General features: G+C 40.1%; 1 protein-coding gene across 3 annotated transcripts in view; it reads left to right on the forward strand.

The window, feature by feature from the left end:
• Positions 1 to 26,046, forward strand: part of Rngtt (RNA guanylyltransferase and 5'-phosphatase) — a 175,882-nt gene that overhangs the window by 2,542 nt on the left and 147,294 nt on the right. For all 3 annotated transcript variants that reach the window (XM_021222038.2, XM_021222039.2, XM_029533371.1), the window contains exons 2-6: positions 9,468 to 9,577; positions 13,877 to 13,980; positions 14,062 to 14,150; positions 18,093 to 18,168; positions 19,230 to 19,470. In XM_021222038.2, the coding sequence (XP_021077697.1) occupies positions 9,468 to 9,577; positions 13,877 to 13,980; positions 14,062 to 14,150; positions 18,093 to 18,168; positions 19,230 to 19,470 (620 nt within the window). The remainder of the gene's footprint in view (positions 1 to 9,467; positions 9,578 to 13,876; positions 13,981 to 14,061; positions 14,151 to 18,092; positions 18,169 to 19,229; positions 19,471 to 26,046) is intronic.

Genomic DNA, 26,046 nt, shown 5'->3' on the forward strand with positions numbered 1-26,046 from the left:
GTTCTGGCTGTCCTGGAACTCACTTTGTAGACCAGGCTGGCCTCGAACTCAGAAATCCGCCTGCCTCTGCCTCCCAAGTGCTGGGATTAAAGGTGTGAGCCACCACGCCCGGCGGAAAAGGATAATTTAAAGCTCGGTATAATAGCATATACCTATAATTCTAGCATTTAGGAGGCAGAGGCAGGACCATTATGGGTTACATAGGGAGTAAAGAAACTCAATTCCTTGAGTAAAAGAGAAAGACAATTTAAGCAAGTTGTAGTACGAGCAAGTTTTTTTGTTTTTGTTTTTGTTTTTTTAAAGGAAACTTTTTTTATTCTCAGCATACTTATATGTATTTTGGTTATAATGATTTTTTTTTAAAATATTTATTTATTTATTATATGTAAGTACACTGTAGCTGTCTTCAGACACTCCAGAAGAGGGCGTCAGGTCTTGTTACGGGTGGTTGTGAGCCACCATGTGGTTGCTGGGATTTGAACTCTGGACCTTCAGAAGAGCAGTCGGGTGCTCTTACCCACTGAGCCATCTCACCAGCCCCCATAATGATGTTTTTTGATAGCTGTATTATCTTCAGTCAAGTTGATCATTCTACTGTGAATCTCTTAAGAAATATTTATTTACTTAGTGATGTTGGGATTGAACTTGGAGCTTTACTCATACTAGTCAATTATACTACTGATCTGTATTCCTATCCTTCATTTATTTGTATGTGTCTGTCTGCCTCTCTCTCTGTCTCTCTTTCTCTCTCTCTTTGTGTGTGTGTGTGTGTGTGTGTGTGTGTGTGTGTGTGTGTGTGATGGACATGTGTAGGTCTGTGCTCAGAGGCTGGATGGCTGACACATGTTGAACGTCCTTGAGAAAGGGTCTCTTCCTACACTTGGAGTTAGGTTGGGAGCCAGCAAGCCCAGAGACCCTTTGTTTTTACTTCCCCTTCAGCGTTATCACACAGCTGTGGTACAAGCACACCTGCTTTTTTGAAAATGTGAGATTTGAACTAAGGTCCTTACACATGTAAAACAAGGATCTTTTTATCCACTGAGCCATTTCCCCAGCCTAAGCCTTTTTTTGTTGTTGTTTTGGAGTGAGGAGCTTGGTCCAGATTAGCTTTGAATTTGTGAAATTTGTGAATTCTTTTTATTTTTTTTTATTGAGACAAGGTATTGTGACCCAGACTGTATCCATCTTGAAATCTTTAAAAAATTAGCTAATTATACTCTAATTATTGTGTGTTCATGATGTGTGTGGAGGGTATGTATGTGCCGAAGTGTCCATATAGAGGTAGCAGGACACTTGAGTCAGTTCTCTCCTTCCATCTATGCGACCTTGGAATTGAACTCTTCTCTAGGCTTGCTCAACAAGTGCCGTTACATGCAGACCATCTCTCCAGCCCCAAATCGTCATCTTTCAGAAATATTTTTTAATTTTTTTCTTTGACAGTTTCATTCATGTATGCAATATATTTTGACCATATTCCCCCTTTACATTCCCCCTCTTATCCCCTATCCACTCCCTCTGAAACCCTTTTCTCTAACACTTTGTATGTAGCCTCTTGAATTTGCCTTCTGTGTGCTGGAGTTACTTATCTATTTATTAACTTCTTCATATTGTTTATTGTGCGTGCATGCCTGTGCACACATCTACACTTGGACATGTATGTGGAGGTCAGAGTGCAACTTGTGAAGAGTTGGTTCTCTCCTTTCACTTGGTGAGTCTAGGGAATTGAATTTAGTTTGTCAGGTTACGTTTTATCTAGTTAATTTTATCATTAATTGATTAACTAATTAGTTGATCAATTATGTCTTGAGGCAGGCTCTTACTATGTAGTGTAAGCTGGTGTGGAACTCGCTGAGTAGTTCAGACGCACACTCTTCCCTCCACAGCTTCCTGCTAGCTGGGATTACAGACATGCTCCACTATATCTTTCTCATGTTCTTGGTTTCCTTCCATAGTTTTCCTTTTCTTATGATTTAATAGTATTTTCTTTCTTTTTGTTTTAATTGGTTTTTCAAGACAGGGTTTCTCTGTATAGCCCTGACTGTCCTGGAACTCACTCTGTAGACCAGGCTGGCCTCGAACTCAGAAATCTGCCTGCCTCTGCCTCCCGAGTTCTGGGATTAAAGGCGTGCGCCACCACGCCTGGCAAGTATTTTCTTTTATTCTATGATTTGTGAGTATTTTTCTCTTACTGATACATATTGTATAATGATGTATCATGGACTTACTCATGAAGGCCTGGCTAACGGCACTGCAGGCTTGTGAGTGACCCTCCTGCCTCCTACCTCTTAGGTTCTAGAATAACTGGCCCCCACCACTTTGTTTATTATATGATGTTCTTTTCTAATAATGTACTTTGATCATGTTCACTGGCCTGCTACTCTGTCTTGTCCCCCCTTCACTGTTCTCCTTATCTTAGTCCCTCTTCTACTTTTATGTTGTTGTTTTTTTTTTTTTCCAAATCTACAATTGCATATTATAAAAAACATTTTGGATTTGAACACCTGTTCAGTGCAAGAGCTGCAAGTACTTGTAATTCCTGAGCTGTTTCTCCAGCCTGATTTAATTTTATTTTGAAGTAGTTTTTCACTATGTAGCTCTGGAACACAGAGGAGGCTGGCCTTGAGCTCACAAAGATCTGCCTGCCTCTGTCTCCTAAGTACATCACTATGCCTGGTTCAACATTGGTATTCATTTTTTAAAAGATTTATTTATTTTATGTATGTGAGTACACTATTGCTTTTGTATTGTTTCAGTTGGAATAGTGTCCCCACCCTCTCTTTGAGACAGGGTTTTACTTCATAGTCCTGGGTGGCCTTGAACTCTCTGTAGACTGGGCTGGCCTTGTACACTTAGAACTTGCCACTCTCCGTCTCCCGAGTGCTGGGGTAAAAGACCTGCACCATCGTCCTGGCAAGCTCTTGATTTTCTAATGTGTGGACTTACAGTAATAATTTATTTGAGAATTTTATACATGCATATGACATTTCTGTCACATTTGTCACCCACTTTCTCAGCTGGTCCTTATGCCTCATCTTGAACTTATCATGTTTTTTAAGAAGCCCACTGAATCCAGTTTTATGTTTTTCATACATAAATGGATGTGAGGCCATCCACTGAAGCATGGTCCACAGTCCCAAGAAAAGTGATTCTTCTTTACTTAGCATAAACAGCTGTTGGAAGCTCTTCTAGTGGTGGGGAGGAGGAGGAGGCTTATGTGCCTCAGCCCCAAAGGTTCTTTTTTTGAAGCAAGGTTCATAGCCCATGCTGGCTTCAGACTCACAATGTAGAGGAGTATGAGATGACCTTAAATCATTCTTTCCCTCTGTTGGAGTTAACAGATGTGTGTGTCAACTCTCCTGGTTTTGTCCCTACCCAAGTGCAAGGGAAGCTGAGTAGAGTCTCTTGATGTGCCCTGGGAAAATACATTAATTTGGCAAAGAGTTATCATTATTTATCCTCCAGTAGTGAAGACTTTATACATAGTTAAGAGAGAGTACAGGCGGATTTCTGAGTTCGAGGCCAGCCTGGTATACAAAGTGAGTTCCAGGGCAGCCAGGGCCATACAGAGAAACCTTGTCTCCAAAAACCAAAAAAAAAAAAAAAAAAAACCAAAAAAAAAAAAAAAAAAAAAAAGGAGAGAAAGAGAGAGAGTGAGTGAGTGAGTGAGTCAGTCCAGGGCAGAACCTATAGAAAGCTGGCTGGCATCTAGAAGTTGGGTAGAGAATAAAAGAGGGATCAAAGGAATGGAGGAAGAAGGGCTGAAAGGTGTTAGTTGAGTGGGAGATAAGAATCTGATATCCACCTGGATTCCCAGCCATCAAGAGGCTGAGGCAGGAGGATCACAGCTTCTGGGCTAGTGTGTGCTGCATAGTGAAACCCATCTCAAAAACCTAAAACCAGGGGTTGAGGTGGAGAAGAAGCCCAAACCCCATAAGTCTTGTGTTACAGAAGGCAAGGCAGTGTTTTCAGGAAGGGCGTTGTGGGGTACATGAAATGCTGCTGAGATGTTAAGGTGCTATGGTTGTTGACAACTGTGAGAAGTGTCTTTTTCTGCCTGCCAGGATGTAATTCACTTTTGGAAGGAGAGGGATTTAAAGGTGTGGGGAGAGAATGCTAATTAGACGGCATGAGAACTCAACATTAGTTGTGAACTAGGTATAGTTATGAACAGGTGAAGTCATTATAGTTTTGACCACATGTACAAATAAATACATGTATTCACTTTTTTCCTCTGTTTTTTGGAGTCAGGGTTTCAATATTTAGCTCAGGATGGGATGACACTTGATATATAGACCAGTCTGGCCATGAACTCACAGAACTCTGCCTGCCTCTGTGTCTTGAATGCTGGGGTTAAAGGAGTGCCCTACCATGCCTGGCGGGCTGTAGATGGATCTCAGTAGTAGAACACTTGCCCAGGATATATAAGGGAAGAACGAAAAAAAAAAAGTTGTGAGGACTGAAAATGAAGCACAGTCAGGGAGAGTGAGCTTGGGTCTTGGTCTTTTCTGGTCATGTCTGTTCAAGGTTCTAAATGTGTCTTGTGTTTCAGCGCCATTTCCCGCCTAGCTTTGGAGATACCCTGTCAGGATTGTACTGAGCATTTCCTGTGTCTTTAGTCTGCATCTTACTTCTTAGGTATAGTGTCTTGTGTTGTTCACCTTGAATGTTGTGGTCATGATCGTTCATTTTCTTCTTTATTATTTGGATGTAATAATTCCTTAGCCGTCTTCACTCATTGATATTCTTTCTTTCAGTTGGTCTGTTGTGATGCTTTCCATTACTTTTTATTTGATCCATTGAATCTATGAACTTTGGGTTCTGGAGAAATGTCTCTTGTTGCTCTTGCAGAAAACTCAGGTTCTGTTCACAGCATCCACATGGGAGCTCACAGCTGTCTGTAACCTTAGTTCCAGGGGATCTGTTGTCTTCTTGTCTCCTCAGGCATGAGGCATGCATGTAGTGTAGACAAATATACATAGGCAAGACACTCTTGAAATAAAATAAATCCTTAAGAAGAAACACAGACAATTGTGAATCACCACAGTTGGCTCTCTCATCACCAATAGCTAAAACTGAATTCTTGCTTGCCATTCCAGATGTTTTCATACTTTTGGATTCAATTTAAAAGAGTTGTGCTGCCATGCCTTTTCACGTTTCTAAGTTGCTTATGCTGTGATAAGTACAACTATTGGTGACTGGCACTTCTGTCTTCAGTTGGAGGTCTTAGCTCTTTGAGGGTTCAGTCCCTAGTACTGCTCAGATAGGAAGAAAACTTCTGTAATAGCAATAACATTAAATCAAACCAGATAGGAGAAATACAGTACAAATCAACAAGACAGTATATGCTATCAATTAATATAAAGGTATGAAGATAAAAATTGATAATGGGGCTATAGAGATGGCTCAGTTGGTAAAGCTTACTGCCAAGCTTGGCTCTTTAAGTTCAGCGTCCAGGACCTACATGGTGGGAGGACAAGAACTACAGCAAACTGTCATCTGACCTGCACATGCAAGCTGTGTGCACACACATGCACATAAATAAATACATGTAACAAAAATAAAACAATACTGTTGTCAATTAAAACACTTAATTACGTTTATTTAATAGTAGCCAGGTGAGAGATGACTGGCACCTGATCTCTTGAGCCAAGAGATCTAGGCTTACTCTTTAGTCTGGAGGAGCCTTGTGGAACCCCAAGAACACCTGCCTCTCCGTGGAAACATTCAGGGGCTCCAAAACTAAACAGCTTGGAACCCTGCCTGACCACCCATCCTAGTGGGTCTGCCTGCCATTGAAGTGGGTCTGCCTGGGACAGCCTGCAGAGACAGGCATCTAGCATAACTGTCCACTGAGAGGCTCCAGCCTGCAGCCAATGGAAAGAGATGCAGAGAATCACACCCAAACATTAGATGGATCTTGGGAACAGTGCAGAAGATGGAGGCCTGGCTTGTGTAATTTCAGAGGGAAAATTAAAGACTCTTTTCGGGGCCATTGCTATTTTGGATTGTGAAGATTCTGTGGTTCTGGTTAGCTGGGGCTGAAGAATCAGCTGTGATTAACAAGATACCAGAACCACTAAAGTGAAACCTTTTCCTTACTGGGACTATTGATGCTGGTTAGCTGGAGCTAAGGAATTAGTGATGATTAAGAAGAGACCAGCATCATTGAGGTGACATCTTCTGGGAAGTGTTTTCTGAGAGCACAGAGGCTGTGTTCCCAATGATAGCCAAGGTTGTACCTTGTGTTGTGGCTGGACTTGGTAATGTGTAAGAGTTACCCATGTGGTACTGGTTTTGAAGGCATGAAGGGGTCATGCAGAGCAGTTGAGGCCATGGAAGCACTGTGAGAGGCCATGGAAGGCCATTGGTGAAGGTGCAGCTTCAGTTGTAATTGATGGCCCAGGACTGAAGGGGTCACAGCAGCGTTTTGGAGATGCCAGTACCATGAGATGACCACCAAGAACAGCAGCAGCAGTGAAGTACAGTTAGCTGGAGCTGGAGCCTAGAAGACAAGCTGTGTGCTACGAAGGGCATGGCTNGAGAAGTGACCCAAGCCCTTGGAGGAGCCCAGAAGATTGTGAGTTGGATCCCAGACATTGGATGGTTGGAGATTGATTTTTGCTTTTGATTGTGACTGTGCCCTGATATTTTTCCCTCTTGAAGGAAGTTTTTTAGTGAAGCCCACAGTTAAGAGACTTTGAATTTTAAAGTGCTTTGTATTTTAAAAGATACTGGATATTTTAAAGGGATTGAGCTTTTAATATGTAAAGACTGTGGGAATTTTAAAGTTATTTAGATCTTGAGTTGGGAGAAGGGTTGAGGGACCTGAAAAATACAGGGACTCCACAGGAAGAGCAACAGAATCAACTATCCTGGACCCTTGATGGCTCCCAGAGACTGAATCACTAATCAAAGATGGACCTAGGTCCCTTGCACATATATATGTAGCAGATGAGTAGCTTGGTCTTCATGCGGGTTCCCCAACAACTGGAGCAGGGGCTGTCCTTGAGCCTGTTGCCTGCCGGTTTGCCTGTGGATCTCCTGCTGCTAAATGGACCACCTTATCTGGCCTGAGTGGGAGATGGTGCACCAAGTCCTGGAGCAACCCAATGTGTGAGGAAGTGGTGGGGGTGGTGGGGGTTAGTGGTGGTTAGTTTGGAGGGAGGGGTGTGACACCCAAAGGGAGTCTTCCCCTAAGAGAAGGGGAAGGTGGGAATGGGGAGAGGACTTGCATGAGGGGGATCCTGGGAAGAGAGGAAAGGCTGATATTTGGTTGTAAAATGAATAAATAAATAAATTAAAAAAAATAGTAACCAGGCGTGGTGGCACACCTTTGTAATTCCAGCACTTGGTGTGGGGAGGCAGGGGGCTAAAACCCAGCCTAGACTGTGTTGTGAACACAGAGCCAGCAGAATGGGTCAGTAAGTAGGACACAAGCCACTAAAGCTTTACAACCTGGGGCCCACATAGTGAAGAAGGGAACTCTCTTTCTGAAGGTTGTGTGGTGTTCAAAGACACTTAATAAATAGATGCTTTAAAAAAATACTGGAAAAAAAATGAGATAAAGGACTATGGTAGAGAAATGGGAAGAAAAGTTAAAGGAAGGTTTATAGCAGTTAGTAAAAGCACTCACCGCTCTTGCCCATGTAGAAAGTCTGCTATATTGCATATTTATCGTATTAGCATTTGGGAAGCAGAGATGGGTAGGTCTCTGGGGTTCACCATGTAGTCTCATCTGACAGCCAGAGTGCCCACTGAGCGACAGTTTAAAAATTCAAGATGGGTATCTCCTGAGGAACAACAAAGTTGAGCTATGGCCTCCACACAAATGCATCTAAATGCACATACATGCAAGTAATTACACCTCCCCCCCCCACACTTTGCACTTGTACATGCAAAAATGTTTCTCTTTCAAAAAAGTAATTGGCTGTCCAGATCCATCCCCACTCCCACGTGCTGAAGATTGGACCTCTAGCCTTCTGCATTCTAGGCAGTACTATATTAATATAGTTTTATCCTGTGTCAGTGCTAAGTTGAGCAGACTGAATTCTCTCTGTGACCCAGGTAGACCTTGTGTTTCTCTCCTTGTGCCTCATCTTTCTGAATGGCTGGGGTTATTGGTCTTTATTAGCAGGCCTGACTGGTTGTTTCATATATTTCTGAGTGTCTAAGTAAGTTGAGAAATGAGACCTGACCATTGAATTTAGCAGTTGGTGGAATGCTCATTGCTGATTTTGAGTTTTATAGAAAACAAAAGTTAAAAAAAAGTCTTATTTGGGTGAATCGTATTTTTAAGACTAAATATTTTAGTTACCTATTGTTATTTTTCCTATTATTTGAAAACGTAAATCAGTTTAAGTAGTGGATTAGTTAGATTTCTGTTATTGTGACAAAATTTCTGAGGTAATCAACTTAGAAAGAAGCGAAGTTGCAGGCTGGAGAGGTGGCTCAGGGTTAACAGTGTTGCGCTACTCTTACAGAGGACCCAGGTTTGGCTCCCAGGCCCACTTGGCAGGTTACCACTCTCTATAACAGTTCTAAGGAATTTGAGTCTTCTCTCGAATACCTAGGGCCCCAGGCACCCATGTGCAAATACATATGTGCAAGCAGGCACATGCAAAATAAAAATACTTAAAAAAAAAGAAGAAAGGCTGTCTGGGCCTGGTGGTGCACACTTTTAGCCAATCCCACCTACTCAGGAGGCTGATCACACGCCCAAGGTGAGCCTGAGTAACATAATAACCCTGTCTCAAAATTAAAAACAAAACCAGAAAGGGTTGGGGAATGTAGCTCATTGTTAGAACACCTCACTAATATGCACAAAATCTTAAATATAGTCTGTAGCACCACAAAAAGGGTGGGAGGGGTGATTTTTTATTTTTTTTTTATTTATTTTGTTGATAGGTTCTTGCTGTATAGCCAGGTTGGCCTAGAACTTCTGATGTTCCTTCTTCTGTGTTCTCAGTGCGGGTATTACAGGCCTGTACTACCATGCTAGGTGAGGAAAGAATCTCGTTTTGGTTCAAATTTGAGAAGTTGGAGCTTGTGGTTACATGGCCCCTGACTCTTTGGGCTTCAGTCAGATAAATCAGAACATCATGAAAGAGGATATGGTGGAACAAACTTATCCTCTTGGTGGTCAGAAGGTAAAGAGGAAAGGTCCAAAATCAAGTTATAGCCTTTAAGGATATGCTTCACCCAGGGACTTCCTCCAACTAGACACCTTCTGCTAGTGTTTCTGCTAATTCCTAGTAACTCAGTAAGTTAAGAATCTATGGATGAGTGAATCTGTTGATGAAGTCAGAGCTCTTATTATCCAAGTACCTCCCAGATGTTGTGTCTGGCACCAAACAGCCTGGGATATGTGAGACTGTGCCTTATTATTTTAAGAAGGCAGCTTTGGAATAGCAAATTACAGAATTTTAGTCCCTTAAATAATGAAAATTATTATCTACCTTAATGTTTAGGAAGATTCTTACCTCTGAAGACGATGCTGGGGCCAAGATATGATAGTCAAGTTGCTGAAGAAAACCGGTTCCATCCCAGTATGCTCTCAAATTATTTAAAGAGCCTGAAGGTAAGAAGCAAAGTTCTTTGCTCTTCCTGTAGTATTCCCGTCTTGGTTTTGTTCTAGGGCTTTTCTGTAAGTGAGGGGTATATGTGTACACATGGGCACAGAGGCCAGAAGACAGTCTTGGGTATGGTCCTCAGGCACCGTTCACCTTTTGTTTTTGAGATGAGATTTTTTTTATCGATAGATTCCTTTCATATATGTATGTATTTTTGGATGCTTCTACAGTAGTAGGTTTCCATATGATTTTTTGAAATGGCCCTTAGTGTTATTTGTCTCTCTCTATATTCCTTCCTTTTCTCTCCTCCTCCTCCCCACTTAATTCTCTGTTCGAGTTTCTCTTTTATTTCTCCATAACACTATCCTCTTATCTCCCCTTCTTTGGGAGGGTCTTTCCTCACTGGTCCCTTACTAGGTACCTAATCTCTGTGGTTATTCAGACTGTAGCAAACATATTGAAAGCTTAAAACAAATAACCACATTATAAGAGAACAACATACAATAGTTGTCTTTTTGGGTCTGGGTTACCTCCCTCATGGTGAATTCTAGCTCCATCTATTTACCTGCCAATTTCATTTTTTAAATAGCTGAATAACATTCCATTGTGTAATTGTATGACATTTTCATGATTTATTCATCAATCATGGACATATAAGCTATTTCCAATTTCTAGCTATTTATGAATATAACAGCATTGAATGTGGATGAGTAAGTCCCTGTAATAGGATGTAGAGTTCTTCAGCTGTATGCCAAGAGTTGTAAGGTAGAGTGATTCCCAGATACCTGAGGAATTGCCACATTGATTTCTCTAGTGACTGTTGGAGTTTGCATTACTCCAGCAATGATTAAGTATTCCCCTTTCCCAGTATTCTCGACAACATTTGTTTTATTGATCTTGGCCATTCTGACTTGGGTAACATGAAATCTCAAATTCATTTTAATTTGCATTTCCCTCATGACTAAGGATGTTGAACATTTCTTTTACGGTTTCTCGGACATTTTTATTTTATCTTTTGAGAACTTTATACTTAATTCTGTACCCTATTTTCCCCCCTGTTCCGTAGCCCACTTCTCTGTCCTGAATGATAGTGTTCTTTACCACAGCTTTTCAGCTTCGTGAGGTCCCATTTATTGTTATTCTTAGTGCCTGTGCTGTTGGTGTCCTGTTAAGAAAATTCTTTTCTGTGTAAATGAGTTCAAGCCTATTTCCTACTTTTTCTTCTATTAGATTTAGGTTATAAGGTGTGCGTTGAGGTTCCTAATCCATTTTGAGTTGAGTTTTGTGCAGGGTAGTAACTGTGGGTCTACGTGCATTCTCTATGTGTGGCTATGATGCTTGACCAGCATCATTTATTGATGATGCTGTCTTTTCTCCTTTGTATATTTTTGGCTTCTTTGTTAAACAAAAATCAGATTTCTATTGGTGTGTAGAAATATGTCTGGGTCTTTAATTCCATTGTTCAGTGTGTTTGTTTTTATAACAGTACCATGCTGTTTGTATTACAATAGCTCTGTAGAACATTTTGAGGTAGAAGATGGTGTTAACTCCAGGAGTGCTTTTATTCAGGATTGTTTTAGGTACCCTGTTTCTTTTCTTTTTTCCTTGTTTTTTTTTCTTCATTTGAATATGTTTGTATGTGTGTGTTTCCAAATGAAATTGAAGAATGTTTTTTCAATTTCTGTGAAAAATTGTGTTGGAATTTTGGTGAGTGTTGTATTGAATATGTAGACTGTTTTTGGTAGGATGGCCACTTTCATAATATTAATTTTTCTGATTCATGAACTCGGGAGATCTTTCCATCTATGTCTTCCTAATTTTCTTTCTTCAGTGTCATAAAATTTCAATTGTACAAATTTTTGACTTGCTTGACTTATATGTGTGTGTGCGCACACACTCAGACACAGACACACACACACACACACACACACGCACACACGTGTGCACACACTTTGAAGATACTGTGAAAGTGCCATTTCCCTGATTTCTTTCTCAGTATATCTGTCATTTTTATATAGGAAGGTTATTGATTTTTTTTGTGAGTTAATTTTGTATACTGCTACTTTGCTGAAAGTGTTTTTCAGCAGTGAACGTTTCCTGGTGGAGTCTAGGATTTTTTATCTATTAAATCATATCTTCTGCAGATAAGGATCCCTTACTTCTCTCTTTCCATGTGTTACCCCTAGGTCTCCTTCAGTTGTCTTGTTGTTCTAGCGAAGACTTTCCAGTGCTATATGGAGCAGCTGTGGAGAGAGTGTCTTGTTCCTAGTTTTAGTGGAAATGTTTTGAGTTTCTCTCTGTTTATGTTGATGCTGGTTGTTGGCTTGCTATATGTCCTTTTTTGTTGTTTTTAAATCCCCTCTAGACAGGGTTTCTCTGTGTGTCCCTGACCAATCTGGAACTTCTTGTAGACCAGGCTGCCCTTGAATTTAGAGATTTGCCTGCCTCTGCCTCAAGTGCTGGGGCTTATATGTCCCTTTTATCACTTGTCTCTTCTGAACTGTTATCCTGAAAGGAATGTTGGATTTTGTCAGAAGGCTTTTCTGCATCTGATGAAATGATCATGTGGCTTTGTGTTTCTATTTGTTCAAATGGTGGACTTAACACTCATAGAACTGGAAAGGGTAGATTACCCAATCCACTTTCAGTTGCCTTGGTTATATTTTCTTGTTATTCTTACAAATTATGTATAATAGAATGTTGTGGAGGATACGTGAACTTTTTCTGTAGCTCAGTTCAGGAATAAATTTCTTCTCTTTCTCTTTCCTCTCTATTCATTTTTTTAAAAAATTTATTTTGTGGATTTTTTTGGACAGGGTCTCATGTGGCTCAGTCTGTTCCTAAAGTTACTATATAGCTGAGGATGACCTTGAAATCTTGTTTCTCCTGTGTCCACACCCTGTGTACTCAGCTTCAGAACAACATTAAAAAACAAAACAAAACAAAACAAAAAAACCAAACCATTTAGATTATACTTGCTTCTTGATTTTAGTGAAAATGAAGTTAGGATTTTAATTTATTTTCAAACCCTTATCTTGTTTCTTTCTGATATCCAGGAAGAGAGATATACGTGCAGAGGGCAGAGGTTGATGTCTGATGTCTTCCTCTGTCAATCTCCAACTTATTTTTTTGAGACAAGGTCCTTCACTGAACCTGGAGCTTGCTGCTTTGGCTAGACTTAGCTGGACAACAAAGCCCCGAGGATCGTCCTGTGTCCACCTCCCAGCCCAGGGATTACAGGTGTGTGTTACCACACCTGCCTTTTCAAGTGGGTGCTAGGGATCCGAACTCAGGTTCTCATGCTTGCACAGCAAGCGTTTTGCCCACTGAGCCATCTCCTCAGCTTGGGAATTGCATAAAAGAACTGCCTGAGAGTCTGTATTCATCCCCTCAGCCCACCGTGTAGCCCTGGCTCTCCTAGAACTTGCTCTGTAGACTAGGCTAGCCTCAAACTCAAGAGTTCTGCCTGCCGCTGGCTCACAAGGGCTGGGATTGAAGGTGTGTGTTAGCACACTTGGCTTCTGTGTTTATTTTTTACAGTGCTTCTTTAAAGGGAGAGTGTATTTTCATAAAATAGTAGAATTATGTAGAAAAGAAACACATTTGTGGCATAAATGGCTTCTTACTTTTTTTTTTTTTTAAAGATTTATTTATTACTGTATCTAAGTACACTATAGCTGTCTTCAGACGTGCCAGAAAAAAGCATCAGATCTCATTATGGGTGGTTGTGAGCCACCATGCGGTTGCTGGGATTTGAACTCAGGCCCTTTGGAAGAGCAGTCAGTGCTCTTAACCGCTGAGCCATCTCTCTAGCCCGGCTTCTTACCTATTTTAAGGCTGAAATATAGTATAGACATAGATATACATAGGAGTTGTGGTGGCTACTTCAAACCTGGGGTGATTCGTGCCCGGAGCGAGCTGTGCTCTTTCAGAGTAATGCAGTTTGCTTCTAAGCTTCCGGCTTCAAGATACAGACTTACATATAGATATCAGTATCCGAGATTTATACCAGAGAGAGAGAAATGTGGCCATTTCGTTTTGGAATTCACATTTGGAATGTTGAGAGTGGGAATCTGTTTTGATTATTCTTTCTGTCCTCCTTAGCTTAGGGTTATTTTCCAGTGCCTGCTTAGATCTTATGTCTGAAATGCTTAGACTCTTAGTTTAGAAAGTACTTTTCATCGTCAGGTGCTTGGTAGCAGTGAGCATGCAGTGTCTCTCAGTGGGGTGGATGAGCTCTAGTCTTGACTCATCTTGTTTGGAATAACTGTAATAACTAGCAAATCTGCTTTTTTTTTTTTTTAAAGGTTAAAATGAGCTTGTTGGTGGATCTGACAAATACTTCAAGGTTCTATGACAGAAATGACATAGAAAAAGAAGGAATCAAGTATATCAAACTTCAGTGTAAAGGGTAAGGTGTAAGTTATTGAGAGTGAAAGCTTCCATCCAGGATTGGATGTCTTTTCAAAGCAACTTCTTTTTGTGTTCTCAGACATGGTGAATGCCCCACCACTGAGAATACTGAGACATTCATCCGCCTGTGTGAGAGGTTTAATGAAAGAAGCCCACCTGAACTTATAGGTATGTGGTTTCCTTAGGGCAGTCCTGTTGTTTTTTTTATTTTTGTTTGTTTGTTCTTTTGTTACAGAAATTCACAAATATAAGTAAAGCCCCATATGTAGTAAAATGAAACCCTATACATTTAGTAATACTATTTTGCTGATATTTTCATCTTTCCACTCATTTTTACTTACTTTTGTTATTGCTTACTTACTTTTGTTTTGTTTACTTACTTTTGTTTTCCCTGTGTGGCAGGGAATTTTCTGTCTGATGCATCTTCCCTGCCATTTTTGGTGTATTTTAAAGGAAATCATAGATGTCATGTCATTTCATTGTTTGAGTGTCTCTAATTGTTAAGGCATTTTGGTTTTTATATAATCACCGTGCAATTAGTATGTGGAAGAGAATACTTACAAGTTCCTTAATATCCACTAAAACCAGTCCTCTTTTGGATTTCCTTACTTCATCTAAATTATCTTTTTAAATTTTGGTGTTTTGGGACAGGGTGTGGGATGACCTCTGGTATTCACATATATACACACACAAAAGAAAAAGAAAAAAAATCTGTAGCAACTAGATAATTCCTGTGTACTATGAAGCACACAGAGCCATCTGTACAATATTCCTGTTTAAAGTGCTAGCATGGATCAGGAAATGAATTTAGTTATGTTTCAAATCTAAATTCATGGGGGTATATAATAAACAGTTTATAGGTTGAGCATCCATAATCTGAAAACCCCAAATCCAAAATGCTTTTTTTTGGTTTTTCAAGACAGGGCTTCTCTGTATAGCTCTGGCTGTCTTAGAACTCACTCTGTAGACCAGGCTGGCCTTGAACTCAGAAATCAGCCTGCCTCTGCCTCCCAAGTGCTGGGATTAAAGGCATGCTCCACCACTGCCCAGCTCCAAAATGCTTTGAAACCATAAACTTTTTGAATATAGTTATGACACCACAAATAGGAAATCCCACACTTTGAAACTGTGGTTAAAGTTTGTAAGAGTAGCTCTACAGTATTACTTTCAGGCTAGGTTCATGTGAAACATCAAAATAAAACATGTTAGATGTGAATTCCATCCCCAGAATAAATTTTCAAAAGTGGAAGGAAGAAAAGCCTTCAAGACTTAAACCACTTTGCTCTCAAATAGTGCGTATAATCTGTGACTAACACTGTGGGAAAGCAAGCAGAGAAATTTAGGGTAGAATATTTTTACAAGAAAATGACTTGTTTTCTAAGAAACTTTTAAAATAGCTTGAAGAAAGAGAAAACTAGAGAGACAGACACAACAACAAAATTTCATATGTGAACATTGTTAGATTGTGCTTTGAGAAACTCACTTTAGAAAGGCTTTGTTGGTCTGGGTACAGTGTTGTGGGAGGCAGAAGCGGGTAACCGCTGTGAGTTTGAGGCATAGCCATTCTTGGCTAGCTAAGTCTACATAAAGAGACCCTGTCTTAAAAACAAAAAGGGCTGACTGCAAGTACAGATATCGTCAGGTCAGCCAAGCGCTTTTACCCTGGGGACCTGTTGGGATACCAGGCCTCCAGAGGGTTTCGTTGAGCTGCATTTGGCATTTACTTTCTTAGGATATTCCATGCCACTGATCCATTTATAGTTTGCTGTATGTGCTTTCTGATTACTGTTTTTACATTTGAACATATTCCTTCTAGCTCTACTTTCTTTATTATCATTATTTATTGAGAATTATTCATATAAAATATTTTATTAATATTAATGATTATGCTATGGAGGTAGAAATGATTTTGCTCAGCTAGTAGTCATTTTAAGTGACAAAAACACTTTTGTAGAGAAATCTTATTTGTAGAAATGAGATGAAAATGATATTGCTTTATTCAGGTTTTTGAGACAGGCTCTTTGTAGCCTATACTGGCCTGGAACTCAGGATCATTTGTTTCTATTTCCTGACGACTAGGGTTATAAGAATGCACCATACTGCTGGAGGTTGAACTCAGTGCCTAAATATTCCACCTTAGGTGTTGAGCATGCTTTTATACTCTGTGTGTGTGTGTGTGTGTGTGTGTGTGTGCACGCCCACATGTGCCACAGCAAGTTAAGTCTGTGGGGGTCAGCGGGCATTTTCAGGAGTTGGTTCTCCCCTTCTACCATGTGGATTATGGAGACTAAATCCCGGCTGGCAGGCTTTGTGGAAAACACCTTTTCCTGCTGAGCCATCTTGCCACCACCTACCTTTAAAATTAGGATGTAGCTTTGTGCCCTAGATGGCCTCGTACTCACCACACTCCTACTCCATTCTCCGGAATAGTCAGATTACTGTTGTGGGCTGTCACACCTGGCTTCTGTGAGAGTAATGTTTATGTTAGAAATGTCCATAGAACTTTTCATTACCATTTTAAAAACTCTGGTATTTGGTTTTGTGCTAATAGACATGGTCATAGATCCTGGAGTGCCATCACTCTTGGACTAGCCTCAGCCTCTCAAGTGCTGGAGTGAAAAGTGGGATGAAAACGCAAAACTGTTGAAGGAGCGCTTCCACTCCCTTACCCTCCCTTTCTCCCTCTCCCTCTGTCTCCCATGCCCTTTCTTTCCTTTTGAGACAGGGCCTTCTGTAGCCTTGCTTGCTTTGTAGCTGAGATGACCTTGAACTTCTGATTCTCCTCCTAGTTCCTAATGCTTTGATTACAGGGTGTATCACTATGCCCAGGAAGATGATCTTGAATATATTCTGAAAGAGGGTTTAAGAAAAAATAAATAAATTTTTTTATTTTTATTTTTATGTTTCTTTTCTTGTAAAAACTTATTTTAAAGTAGTATAAGCCCCATGTGAAGATACTCAATTGGGTTGTAAAGCACTTTCAAATTAGTGCACTCCAATTAGTCAGTTATCTGCAGCAGTTTTTGTGTTCTATGGCTGTGAAGAGACACTATGACCATGACAACTCTATTATAAAGGAAAACATTTAATTGGGGCTTACTTTCAGGTTCAGTGGTTTAGTACATTATTGTCATGGTGGGAATCATGGCAGCATGCAGGCAGACATGGTGCTGGAGACGTAGCTGACCCACAGGCAGCAGAGAGAGACGCTGGGCCTGCTTGACCTTCTGAAACCTCAAAGGCCACTCCTAGTGACACACCTAAGCCAAAAGGCCACACGTCCTAATCTTTTTAAATAGTACCACTCCCTGTGAACCTGTGGGGGCCAGATTTGTTCAGACCACCACACTTGGTTGATTACAGTCGACTATTGTCAATCCTCGGATGACTTTATACACACTTTTTCCCAGTCTGGTTTAGGCTTTCTTTTCCAGTATAGTTTGGCTACTTTCACATTGATCATAAGGAAGGCTGGAAAAACTAGACCAAAGTTTCTGGAATATAGGTGTCTTGTATTTGTGTGTCTTTCCTTTCAGAGTTGTGTGTTTGAAACTCAAAATCTTGAAAAATTTTAACAACAAATTTTAGACAGCAGAGTTTAAACTAGTAAACCAGTGTATTACTTTTGAATTTCTGTCTAGTGCTCTGTTAGGTTCTAAGCAACCTAAATTGACAAACTGTAACTGTCCAGCAGGCATGGATGAACTGAGTATACCTGAAAGGGGGGCTGAAATTGAAAAAGGAACAGGGTACGAAGGAAAGATGAACCCAAGACAGAGTTTCTGATCAAGGCTCAGAGTTTAATACTCAGCACTGTGTATAGGGAGAACCCACAGACCCATCCTCTGTTTCAGCTGGATTGTGTTGCAAAGCAAGCTCAGCAGGTGATTTGCTCCTGTAGGAAATTGCAGGTGCAGTAAGGCCTAAGACTCCACCTGGGTCCATAAGACCCAACAAACTATTAAGTTATAAGGAATATTTTGAGTTTTTAAAATGTATGAATATGTAGTGTACTTAAATAATTGAAATGTTTTAAAGGCAAGTTGTCATTTTAAAACTGTGTGGCATTTGAAGTGATTTAGTTTAATACAAAATTACTTTCTCTTCTAGGTGTTCACTGCACCCATGGCTTCAACCGTACTGGTTTCCTTATCTGTGCCTTTTTGGTGGAAAAAATGGATTGGAGGTATATTATATAGTATTATTGTAGTGGAAGAAGATGCATGTAACAAATGCTGATGCTTATAAATCCTATAGTCGATGTATTTACTTTTCCATGTTTTTCTTGTATTTTAGAATCATCAGAGATTGCATCTTCCAATGTTTGGATTTATATTCAGCTTTGGAAAACATCTGTTGTTTTCCTTTAAAATTTGTCTGTTCTAGCTATTCAGAACTAGGGAAAGCTTTAATGCTCTATGAAGGAAGCATTAATCTGTTTAAACAAGTCTTGTCTTTATTGAGCATGTTATTTGTGGATTATATTTTCAGATTTTGAAGGATTAGATTCTCAATTACTTGAAATTCCTATCAGAGTAGGATACTGCTAACAGAATTTTATTACTCCCATACTCCCACTCTAGGTTCATTGTTTATGTTTCTAAAACCTTTTACCATTAGGTCCTTTTTTGGAATGCAGTCAGGCAAACACACATCTGGTTGTGTCTTTCTGATATACTCAGTGGGTGTTTACTTTGTGTACTTCTCAGCCTTGGCCTTTCAGAGTGCTGTGCACAGTAGCATCAGACTGGGCCAGTGATTAGTGCTCTTGCACCACTCTTGGGGGTTCCTGATAAACCATTGTGTTAACTTGCTGTTCACGTTTTCTTGACCCAAGTTTTCTTTTAGAGACCTTAACCTTCAATATTTTATTAAAATTCCTTTCATTGGCTATCCATGTCTGTTGTAAGCACTCATGACAGTGTTCTTTAGACTTTACAGTATACCATATATTAGAATGTACCGTGTATTATAGTGGACCGTGTATTATAGTGGACTATATATTATAGTGGGCCATGTAGTATAGTGGGTGATATATGCATAACATATTTTACAGTTTACCATGGGCATGTGTTTGTAGAATCAGCTTATCATTGATTGAAAGTTTTGCAGGTGAAGAAAGACTTTGATTTGTCTGTTTTATAAGTCAGTTATACTTTTTGGGGTACCTTGAGTATGAGTTAATAATTGATAAGTCTACATAAATGGATACTAGTGAGAAAATGATTATTTTCCAATTTTCCATAGTATTGAAGCAGCAGTTGCTACATTTGCCCAAGCCAGACCACCAGGAATCTACAAGGGTGATTATTTGAAGGAACTTTTTCGTCGCTATGGAGATATAGAAGAAGCACCACCACCACCTGTATTGCCAGATTGGTGTTTTGAAGATGATGATGAAGAAGATGAGGATGAAGATGGAAAAAAGGACTCAGAACCAGGGTCAAGTGCATCCTTTAGTAAAAGGAGAAAAGAACGGTTAAAACTGGTAATGTTCACAAATACTACAATATTCTTTTACAGTTATTTTAAATTACATTGATTTATTTAATTTACTTATTTAGTGGCTGTGCATGCTTGAATGCCTTGGTGTGGGAATGACACAGCATGCTTCTTACTATGTATGTTTGGATCCTGGGGGTCAAACTCACGTCATCAGTCAAACTGCAAGTTCCCTTATCTGCTGAGTCACTGTGATGGCTCCCAAATATCATACTGCTCTATATTTTTGTTTAAACTTATTGTGGGATATTGGCTCTGTAGTAGTTAGGGTTTCCATTGCTGTGAAGCGACACTATGACCAAGGCAACTCTTATAAAGGACATTTAATTGGGGCTGGCTTACAGGTTCTGAGGTTCAGTCCATTATCATCATGACAGAAAGCCATGCAGTCCAAGCAGGCATGATGCTGGAGGTGCTAAGAGTTATCTTCATTCAAAGGAAGTCAGGAGCAGACCGTCTTCCAGGTGGCTAGGAGGAAGGTCTCAAAGCCCAACCCCATGGGGACATACTTTCTCCAACAAAGCCATATCTGTTCCAACAAGGGTACACCTCCTAATAATGCCACTCCCTGGGCCAAGCATATTCAGACCACCACAGGCTATATTTCTGTTATTTCTCTGTCTCTGTCTCTTTGTATATGTGTGTGTACGTGTGTGAAGAGCATAATAATGGCATCTGATTTTATGAAATTAATTTTGGTTCTACCTGAAACCCATTAAGTAACTCTTGATCTCATGAGGCAGCTGTGGCGGAATCTCACTATGAAGTTCAGGCTGGTCTCAAATTTCCAGTCCTCCTGTCAGAGCCTTCTGAGTTCTGAGATAGGTTATAGACATGTTCCACTATATCTCACTTTTTAAACTTTAGCCACAAATCGGACTTTAAAAATTTGTCTTACAAAATTATTTATTCTTTGGATGGGGCTTTGCATATAATGGTGGGAGTCAAAGGACACCTTGTGTGACTCATTCCTCCCAACCATTATGTGGGCCCTAGGACTCAGGTTGTCAGGCTTGGCAACAAGTGTCTACCTGCTTAGCCACCTTGCAGCCCAGCAGTCTTAAAAAAGCTAGAGGTATGAAGTTTTATTCTGGTTTTGTTTCTTATGTAAATCAAAGAACTCTTAGATGTTGTGCTGAGATTAGCTTATAGTGTTAATAATAAGCTTGGCATATTACTTAATGACCAGTGAGAATGTTTTTACAAAATAGTCTCACAGTTAATGTAACTATTCCCTGCCACGGGTGGTGTTTCCTTTGTACTTTATACAATTTAGAAGACTTCTACTTCTCTAGTCAGCTTTTCTTAATCTTCTAACAATAAAAGTCGAATGAAATACTAGGATTTGGATTGTGGCTACAAATGCTTGCCAAACATGCATGCAAATTGGGATCATTCTCTAGCACTGTACAGGTGTGCATAGTGAAGCTTGCGGATTCCAGGATTCAGGAGTTCAAAGCCATCCTCTGCTACATAGTTGCAGATGAGGGTGGGATACTTGAGATCCCGGGTTTAATAAAGAGTGGTAGGGCCGAGTTACCCTCCTCTTTCCTGAAGGGGAGGGATCTGTTGAGAGGACTAGTACTCTTACTTGTACACAGACCTACTTGGAGTAGACCAAAGGGGAAGTTAGAGAAATATATGGAGGGAGTGAAGTTTTGATGAAGTCAGTAATTAAGATATATTGTGGTTGGTGAGTAGGCACTACAACTCTTATAATAGTTGACAGTGGTTCATAGACAAGGAGAGAAAAATACCTTGACTTTTATATAAATAATGTAGCTGTTACTTTAGTTTTTTTCTCTAAATTCTTAGTTGGAAAACTTAATTGTGTTTATACATTTCCAGATTGAAGACTATAAGTCCACTGGCTAGGGTAAATTGCATGAAAAGAGAAATATTTTCAGAATGAATTCATTGTTAAACTAGTGAGATGACACATTCAGTTAGTACTTACACAGATGTGAGGACTGGGGCTCTGCTCTCAGCACCATGTGAAAAGCCAAGTAGACAAACACTGGAACATAAAATTTAAAAAGTGGGGTTGGAGAGATGGCTCAGCTGTTATAAATGACCCAGGTTCAGTTCCTAGCACCCACATGACAGTTCACAACTGTTATGTGACTTCAGGTTCAGGGACCCCTTGTGATGCATTGTGCACATGTATGTATGCAGACAAACACTCACACATACATAATATGTAATACATACATACATACGTTAATAAAGCCGTTCTTAATAGTGTATGTCTGTGGTTTTGGAGAAAGTTTTCTTTCTGTATTGGCCAACACTTTTAAGTTTGGTGACAAACTGCTTCAAAAGATGATGGAAGGCTGGAGAGATGGCTCAGCTGGTAAGTTTTGGCTCCTGGCTCCCATGTAAGACTTGGGTATGTCAGTGCACATTTATAATCCCAGAGCTGAGGGGGCAGAGACAGGTGGATTTCTGGAGCTCATTTGCTGGCCAGCCTAATCTAATTGATGTGTTCAGATTCAGTGAAATACCGTGACTTAGAATATAAGGTAGATAGCAATTGACGAAGAGAGCCATAATTCTTTTGTCCTCACATGTAGACAAACATACATATATATTTTGTATACAGATATATGTATATATAACTCATGACTTCTGTGTACATATTCTATGACCCCCTCCCCAAATGATTGAAATAAACCTCTGGCTTCCATATACATGTACACATATAAATACATATTCCCACACCCAAATATGTGTACGTAGTTGCTTACGCCTTTTAAAAAACATTTATTTATCTGGTTGTGTGTATGTGGGGGCCTACACACACACACACACACACACACACACACACACATACTCACATGCATAGCCACCTTCAGGCACACATGTGAGTATGCATACAAATATATACACACACACATATATGCACACTCTTCCCTTACAAATACATATATAAATATGTGTATAAGTACGTAGTTGCTTACTGCTTCTTAAAAAGCATTTATTTGTATGTGTGCATATGTGTGGTTATGTGCTCGCATCCATGACACTTTACATACCTTTAGGAGGTCAGAGGACAACTTAGAGTCATATCTATCCTTCCCTGTCCTGGGGATCAAACTCATGTCTAGGCTTGGTTGAAAGGGCCTTTTACGCCTGAGCCATCTCACACACCCTGTTTACCCAGACTGGTCTGAATTTGGTCTGTCTTCTTAGTGCTTTGATTACAGTCATTCATGTTCCACGTTGTCTGGTTTTTCAAATACACTTTTAAAAAGCAACATTAATTTGAGCATATATGATTAATAAAATTATTTGATTTTTTTTAAAAAAAAATTAAAGTTACTGGTTTGCACAATGAGATGATGAAATACAATTGAAAGGTTTATTTCTCTATCTTCATCAATGCAAAGAATGTTAAAAGTTACATCAAAGCCGGGTGTGGTGGCACACGCCTTTAATCCCAGCACTTGGGAGGCAGAGGCAGGTGGATTTCTGAGTTCGAGGCCAGCCTGGTCTACAAAGTGAGTTCCAGGATAGCCAGGCCTATACAGAGAAACCCTGTCTCGAAAAACCAAGGGGGAAAAAAAATGTTACATCAAGGCACTGGTTGATGTGCTTAGATTCAGTGAAATACAAAGGCTTGATTAGCATTGTAACCCCCTTGGGTGGGTTTCTTTTTAAAGCAGGTTTGGGTTTTAATTAAATATAACAGATACAAGATTTTGATAAAGAAGACAGAAATATGCAGTGGAAAAAAAGAAAGCATCTTCAACACATGGTTCTGGTCTATCTGGATGTGGGCATGTAGAAGAATGCAGATAGATCTGTATCTACCATACTGCACAAAACTCAAGTCCAAGTGGACCAAAGACCTCAGTATAAAGCCAAATATACAAAATCTAATAGAAGAGAAAGTGAGGAGTACATTCTCTTGAATGTATTGGCACAGAAGACAACTTTCTCAGGCTTTTAACATCAAGTTGATAAATGGGACCTCATGAAACTGAAATCCTCCTGTAAGGCAATATGACAAAATGACCAGGCCAGAGCGTGGTAAACGATTTTTATTAATTCCACATATGATAGAGAGCTAATGTCCAAAATATATAAAGAACTCAAGAAACTAGATATCAGCAAACCAAATAATCCAATTAAAATGGGACAGAGATCTAAACAGAGGATTCTCAACAGAGTAATCTCATATGGCTAAGGAATACTTAAGAGATGTTGAACATCTTTAGTCATCAGGGAAATTAAATCAAAACTACTTTGAGATTCCATTTATACCTGTTAGAATGACCACGATCAAAAACACAAGTGACAGCCCATGCTGTTGAGGATGCGGAGCAAGGGGAACACTTCTCCATTGTTGATGGGAGTGATAACTTGTTCAGCCACTTTGGAAATCAGTATGACAGTTTCTCAGAAAACTGGGAATGGATCTTCCTTGAGATGCAGCCATACCACATTTGGGCATATATCTAAAGGACCCTCCACAAGTAGACTTGTTCAACTATATCCATAGCTGCTTTATTCATAATCACCAGAAACTGGAAACAACATAGATCACCCTCAACTGAAGAATAGGTAAAGAATATGGTGTTCATTTACACAATGAAGTATTACTCAGCTGTTAAAAACTGACATAAAATCTGCTGGTAAATGGGCGAAACTAGAAAATGTCATTGTGAGTGAGGTAACCCAGACCCAGAAAAACATGATATATAGTCACTTATAAGTAGATATTAGCTGTAAAGTAAATGATAATCATGCTACAATCCACAGACCCAGAGAGGCTAAGTAACCAGAAGGGCTCAAGGAGGGATGCATGAATCTCCTTGGGAAGGGGAAATAGAATAGATTTTGGGGGTGGACTGGGAGTTGGTAGGGATGAGAATGGGAGGGGATGGGGCGGGGGAGATGGAAGGAGAGAGCACTCAGTGATGAGTAGGGGCGAGGTAGAAACAGTGCAGTGGAAACTCCCTGGACTCTACGAGGATGACGCTAGTAAAGATCCCTAGTATTGGGGGTTATGGAGCCTGAATGGACCATCTTCTGTAACCAGTCAAGGCTTCAGTGGAGGGATTGGGACACCAACCCTGCCACAAAACCTTTGGCCTACAATTTACCTTGCCTGCAAGATGTACTAGCATAAAGGTGGCACAGAACCTGTGGGAGTGGCCAACCAATGACTGGTCCAACTAGAGACCTGTGCCACAAGAGGGAGCCCATGCCTGACACTGCCAGGAACCAGCAGCTGGAAAGCCCAGAGACCAAGGATAGAGCCAAACACTGGGGGAAAAATGTCAGTGAAGTGAATCCTAGTGATATTCTGCTATACTCAAGGACTGGAGCCTAGCATAATTATTGTAGAGGCTTCATCCAGCAACTGATGGGAACCAATGCAGAGACCCACAGCTAAACATCAGGAGGCAATCGGGAATTCTATGGAAGATGGGAGGAAGGATTGTGCTAGCCAGAGGGTTCAAGGACACCACTAGGGAACCCACAGAATCAACTAAACAGGGCTCATAGTGTCTCAAAAATACTAAACGGACAAACCAGGGAGCTTGTATCGTAGGTCTAACCCAGATCTTCTACATGTATGTGATGGTTGCATAACTTGGTGTTCTTTGAGGGCTGTCTCCAACTCTAGTCTGCCTTTGGGACCCTTTTTTTCTCCTGCTGGGTTACCTTGTTCAGCCCTGATACGAGGGTATGTAACTAGTCTTACTGTAACTTGATATGCCATATTTAGTTGATATCTCTGTGAGGCCTGCTCTTTTCTGAAGGGAAACAGGAAAGAGTGGATCTTGGGGAGTGGAAGGGACTTGGTGGAGAGAAGGGAGAAGATGTAATATATGAGAGAAGAAAAAAAGATATTTTAATGTTTACTTTAAGCATGATGGTTAAGAGAGAGGCTCTCGGGTACAAGGCACAGCAGGGCATATTTAAGATAATTTTACAGGGATATTGACACAATTTGAGTATTCTCAGTAACTATATTACAGGTCTTAGAGCTTTGCTTTTAAAATATATTTTCAGTATTTAGTTTTTAATGCTAGAAACAGATTTATTAAACACTGATTTTTAAAAGTTCTTTTTAGATAGGCTGTTAGTACATAGCCTAGCTAGCCTCAGACTGACTGTAGCCCAGGCTGGTCTTGAACTTGTGAACTCCTGCCTCAGCTACCATAGTGCTGGAATTACAGACATCACCACAGCTGATGACAGAAGTATGTTTTCTTTTTAAAGATTTATTTTATGTGTATGAGTGTTTTGCTTGCATGTATGTGTGTGTAACACTTGTATGTCTTGTGTCCATGGGAGTATGAAATGGTGTTGGATACCCTGGGACTGGAGTTCCAGATAATTGTGAGCTGCCCTGTGGCTGCTTGGAATTAACCAGGGTTCGTTTTCTCTCTCTCTCTCTCTCTCTCTCTCTCTCTCTCTCTCTCTCTCTCTCTCTCTCTCTCTCTCTCTCGTAATATTTTTCTTCGTCTTCCCAAGTGCCTTGCTTGCCAAGTCTTGGCCAGAAGGTTGAACTTTGCAACTTGTAGACCAGATTTTCTTACTGTTTAAT

Source organism: Mus pahari, chromosome 22 (genome assembly GCF_900095145.1).
Source record: "Mus pahari chromosome 22, PAHARI_EIJ_v1.1, whole genome shotgun sequence".
Taxonomy (NCBI): domain Eukaryota; kingdom Metazoa; phylum Chordata; class Mammalia; order Rodentia; family Muridae; genus Mus; species Mus pahari.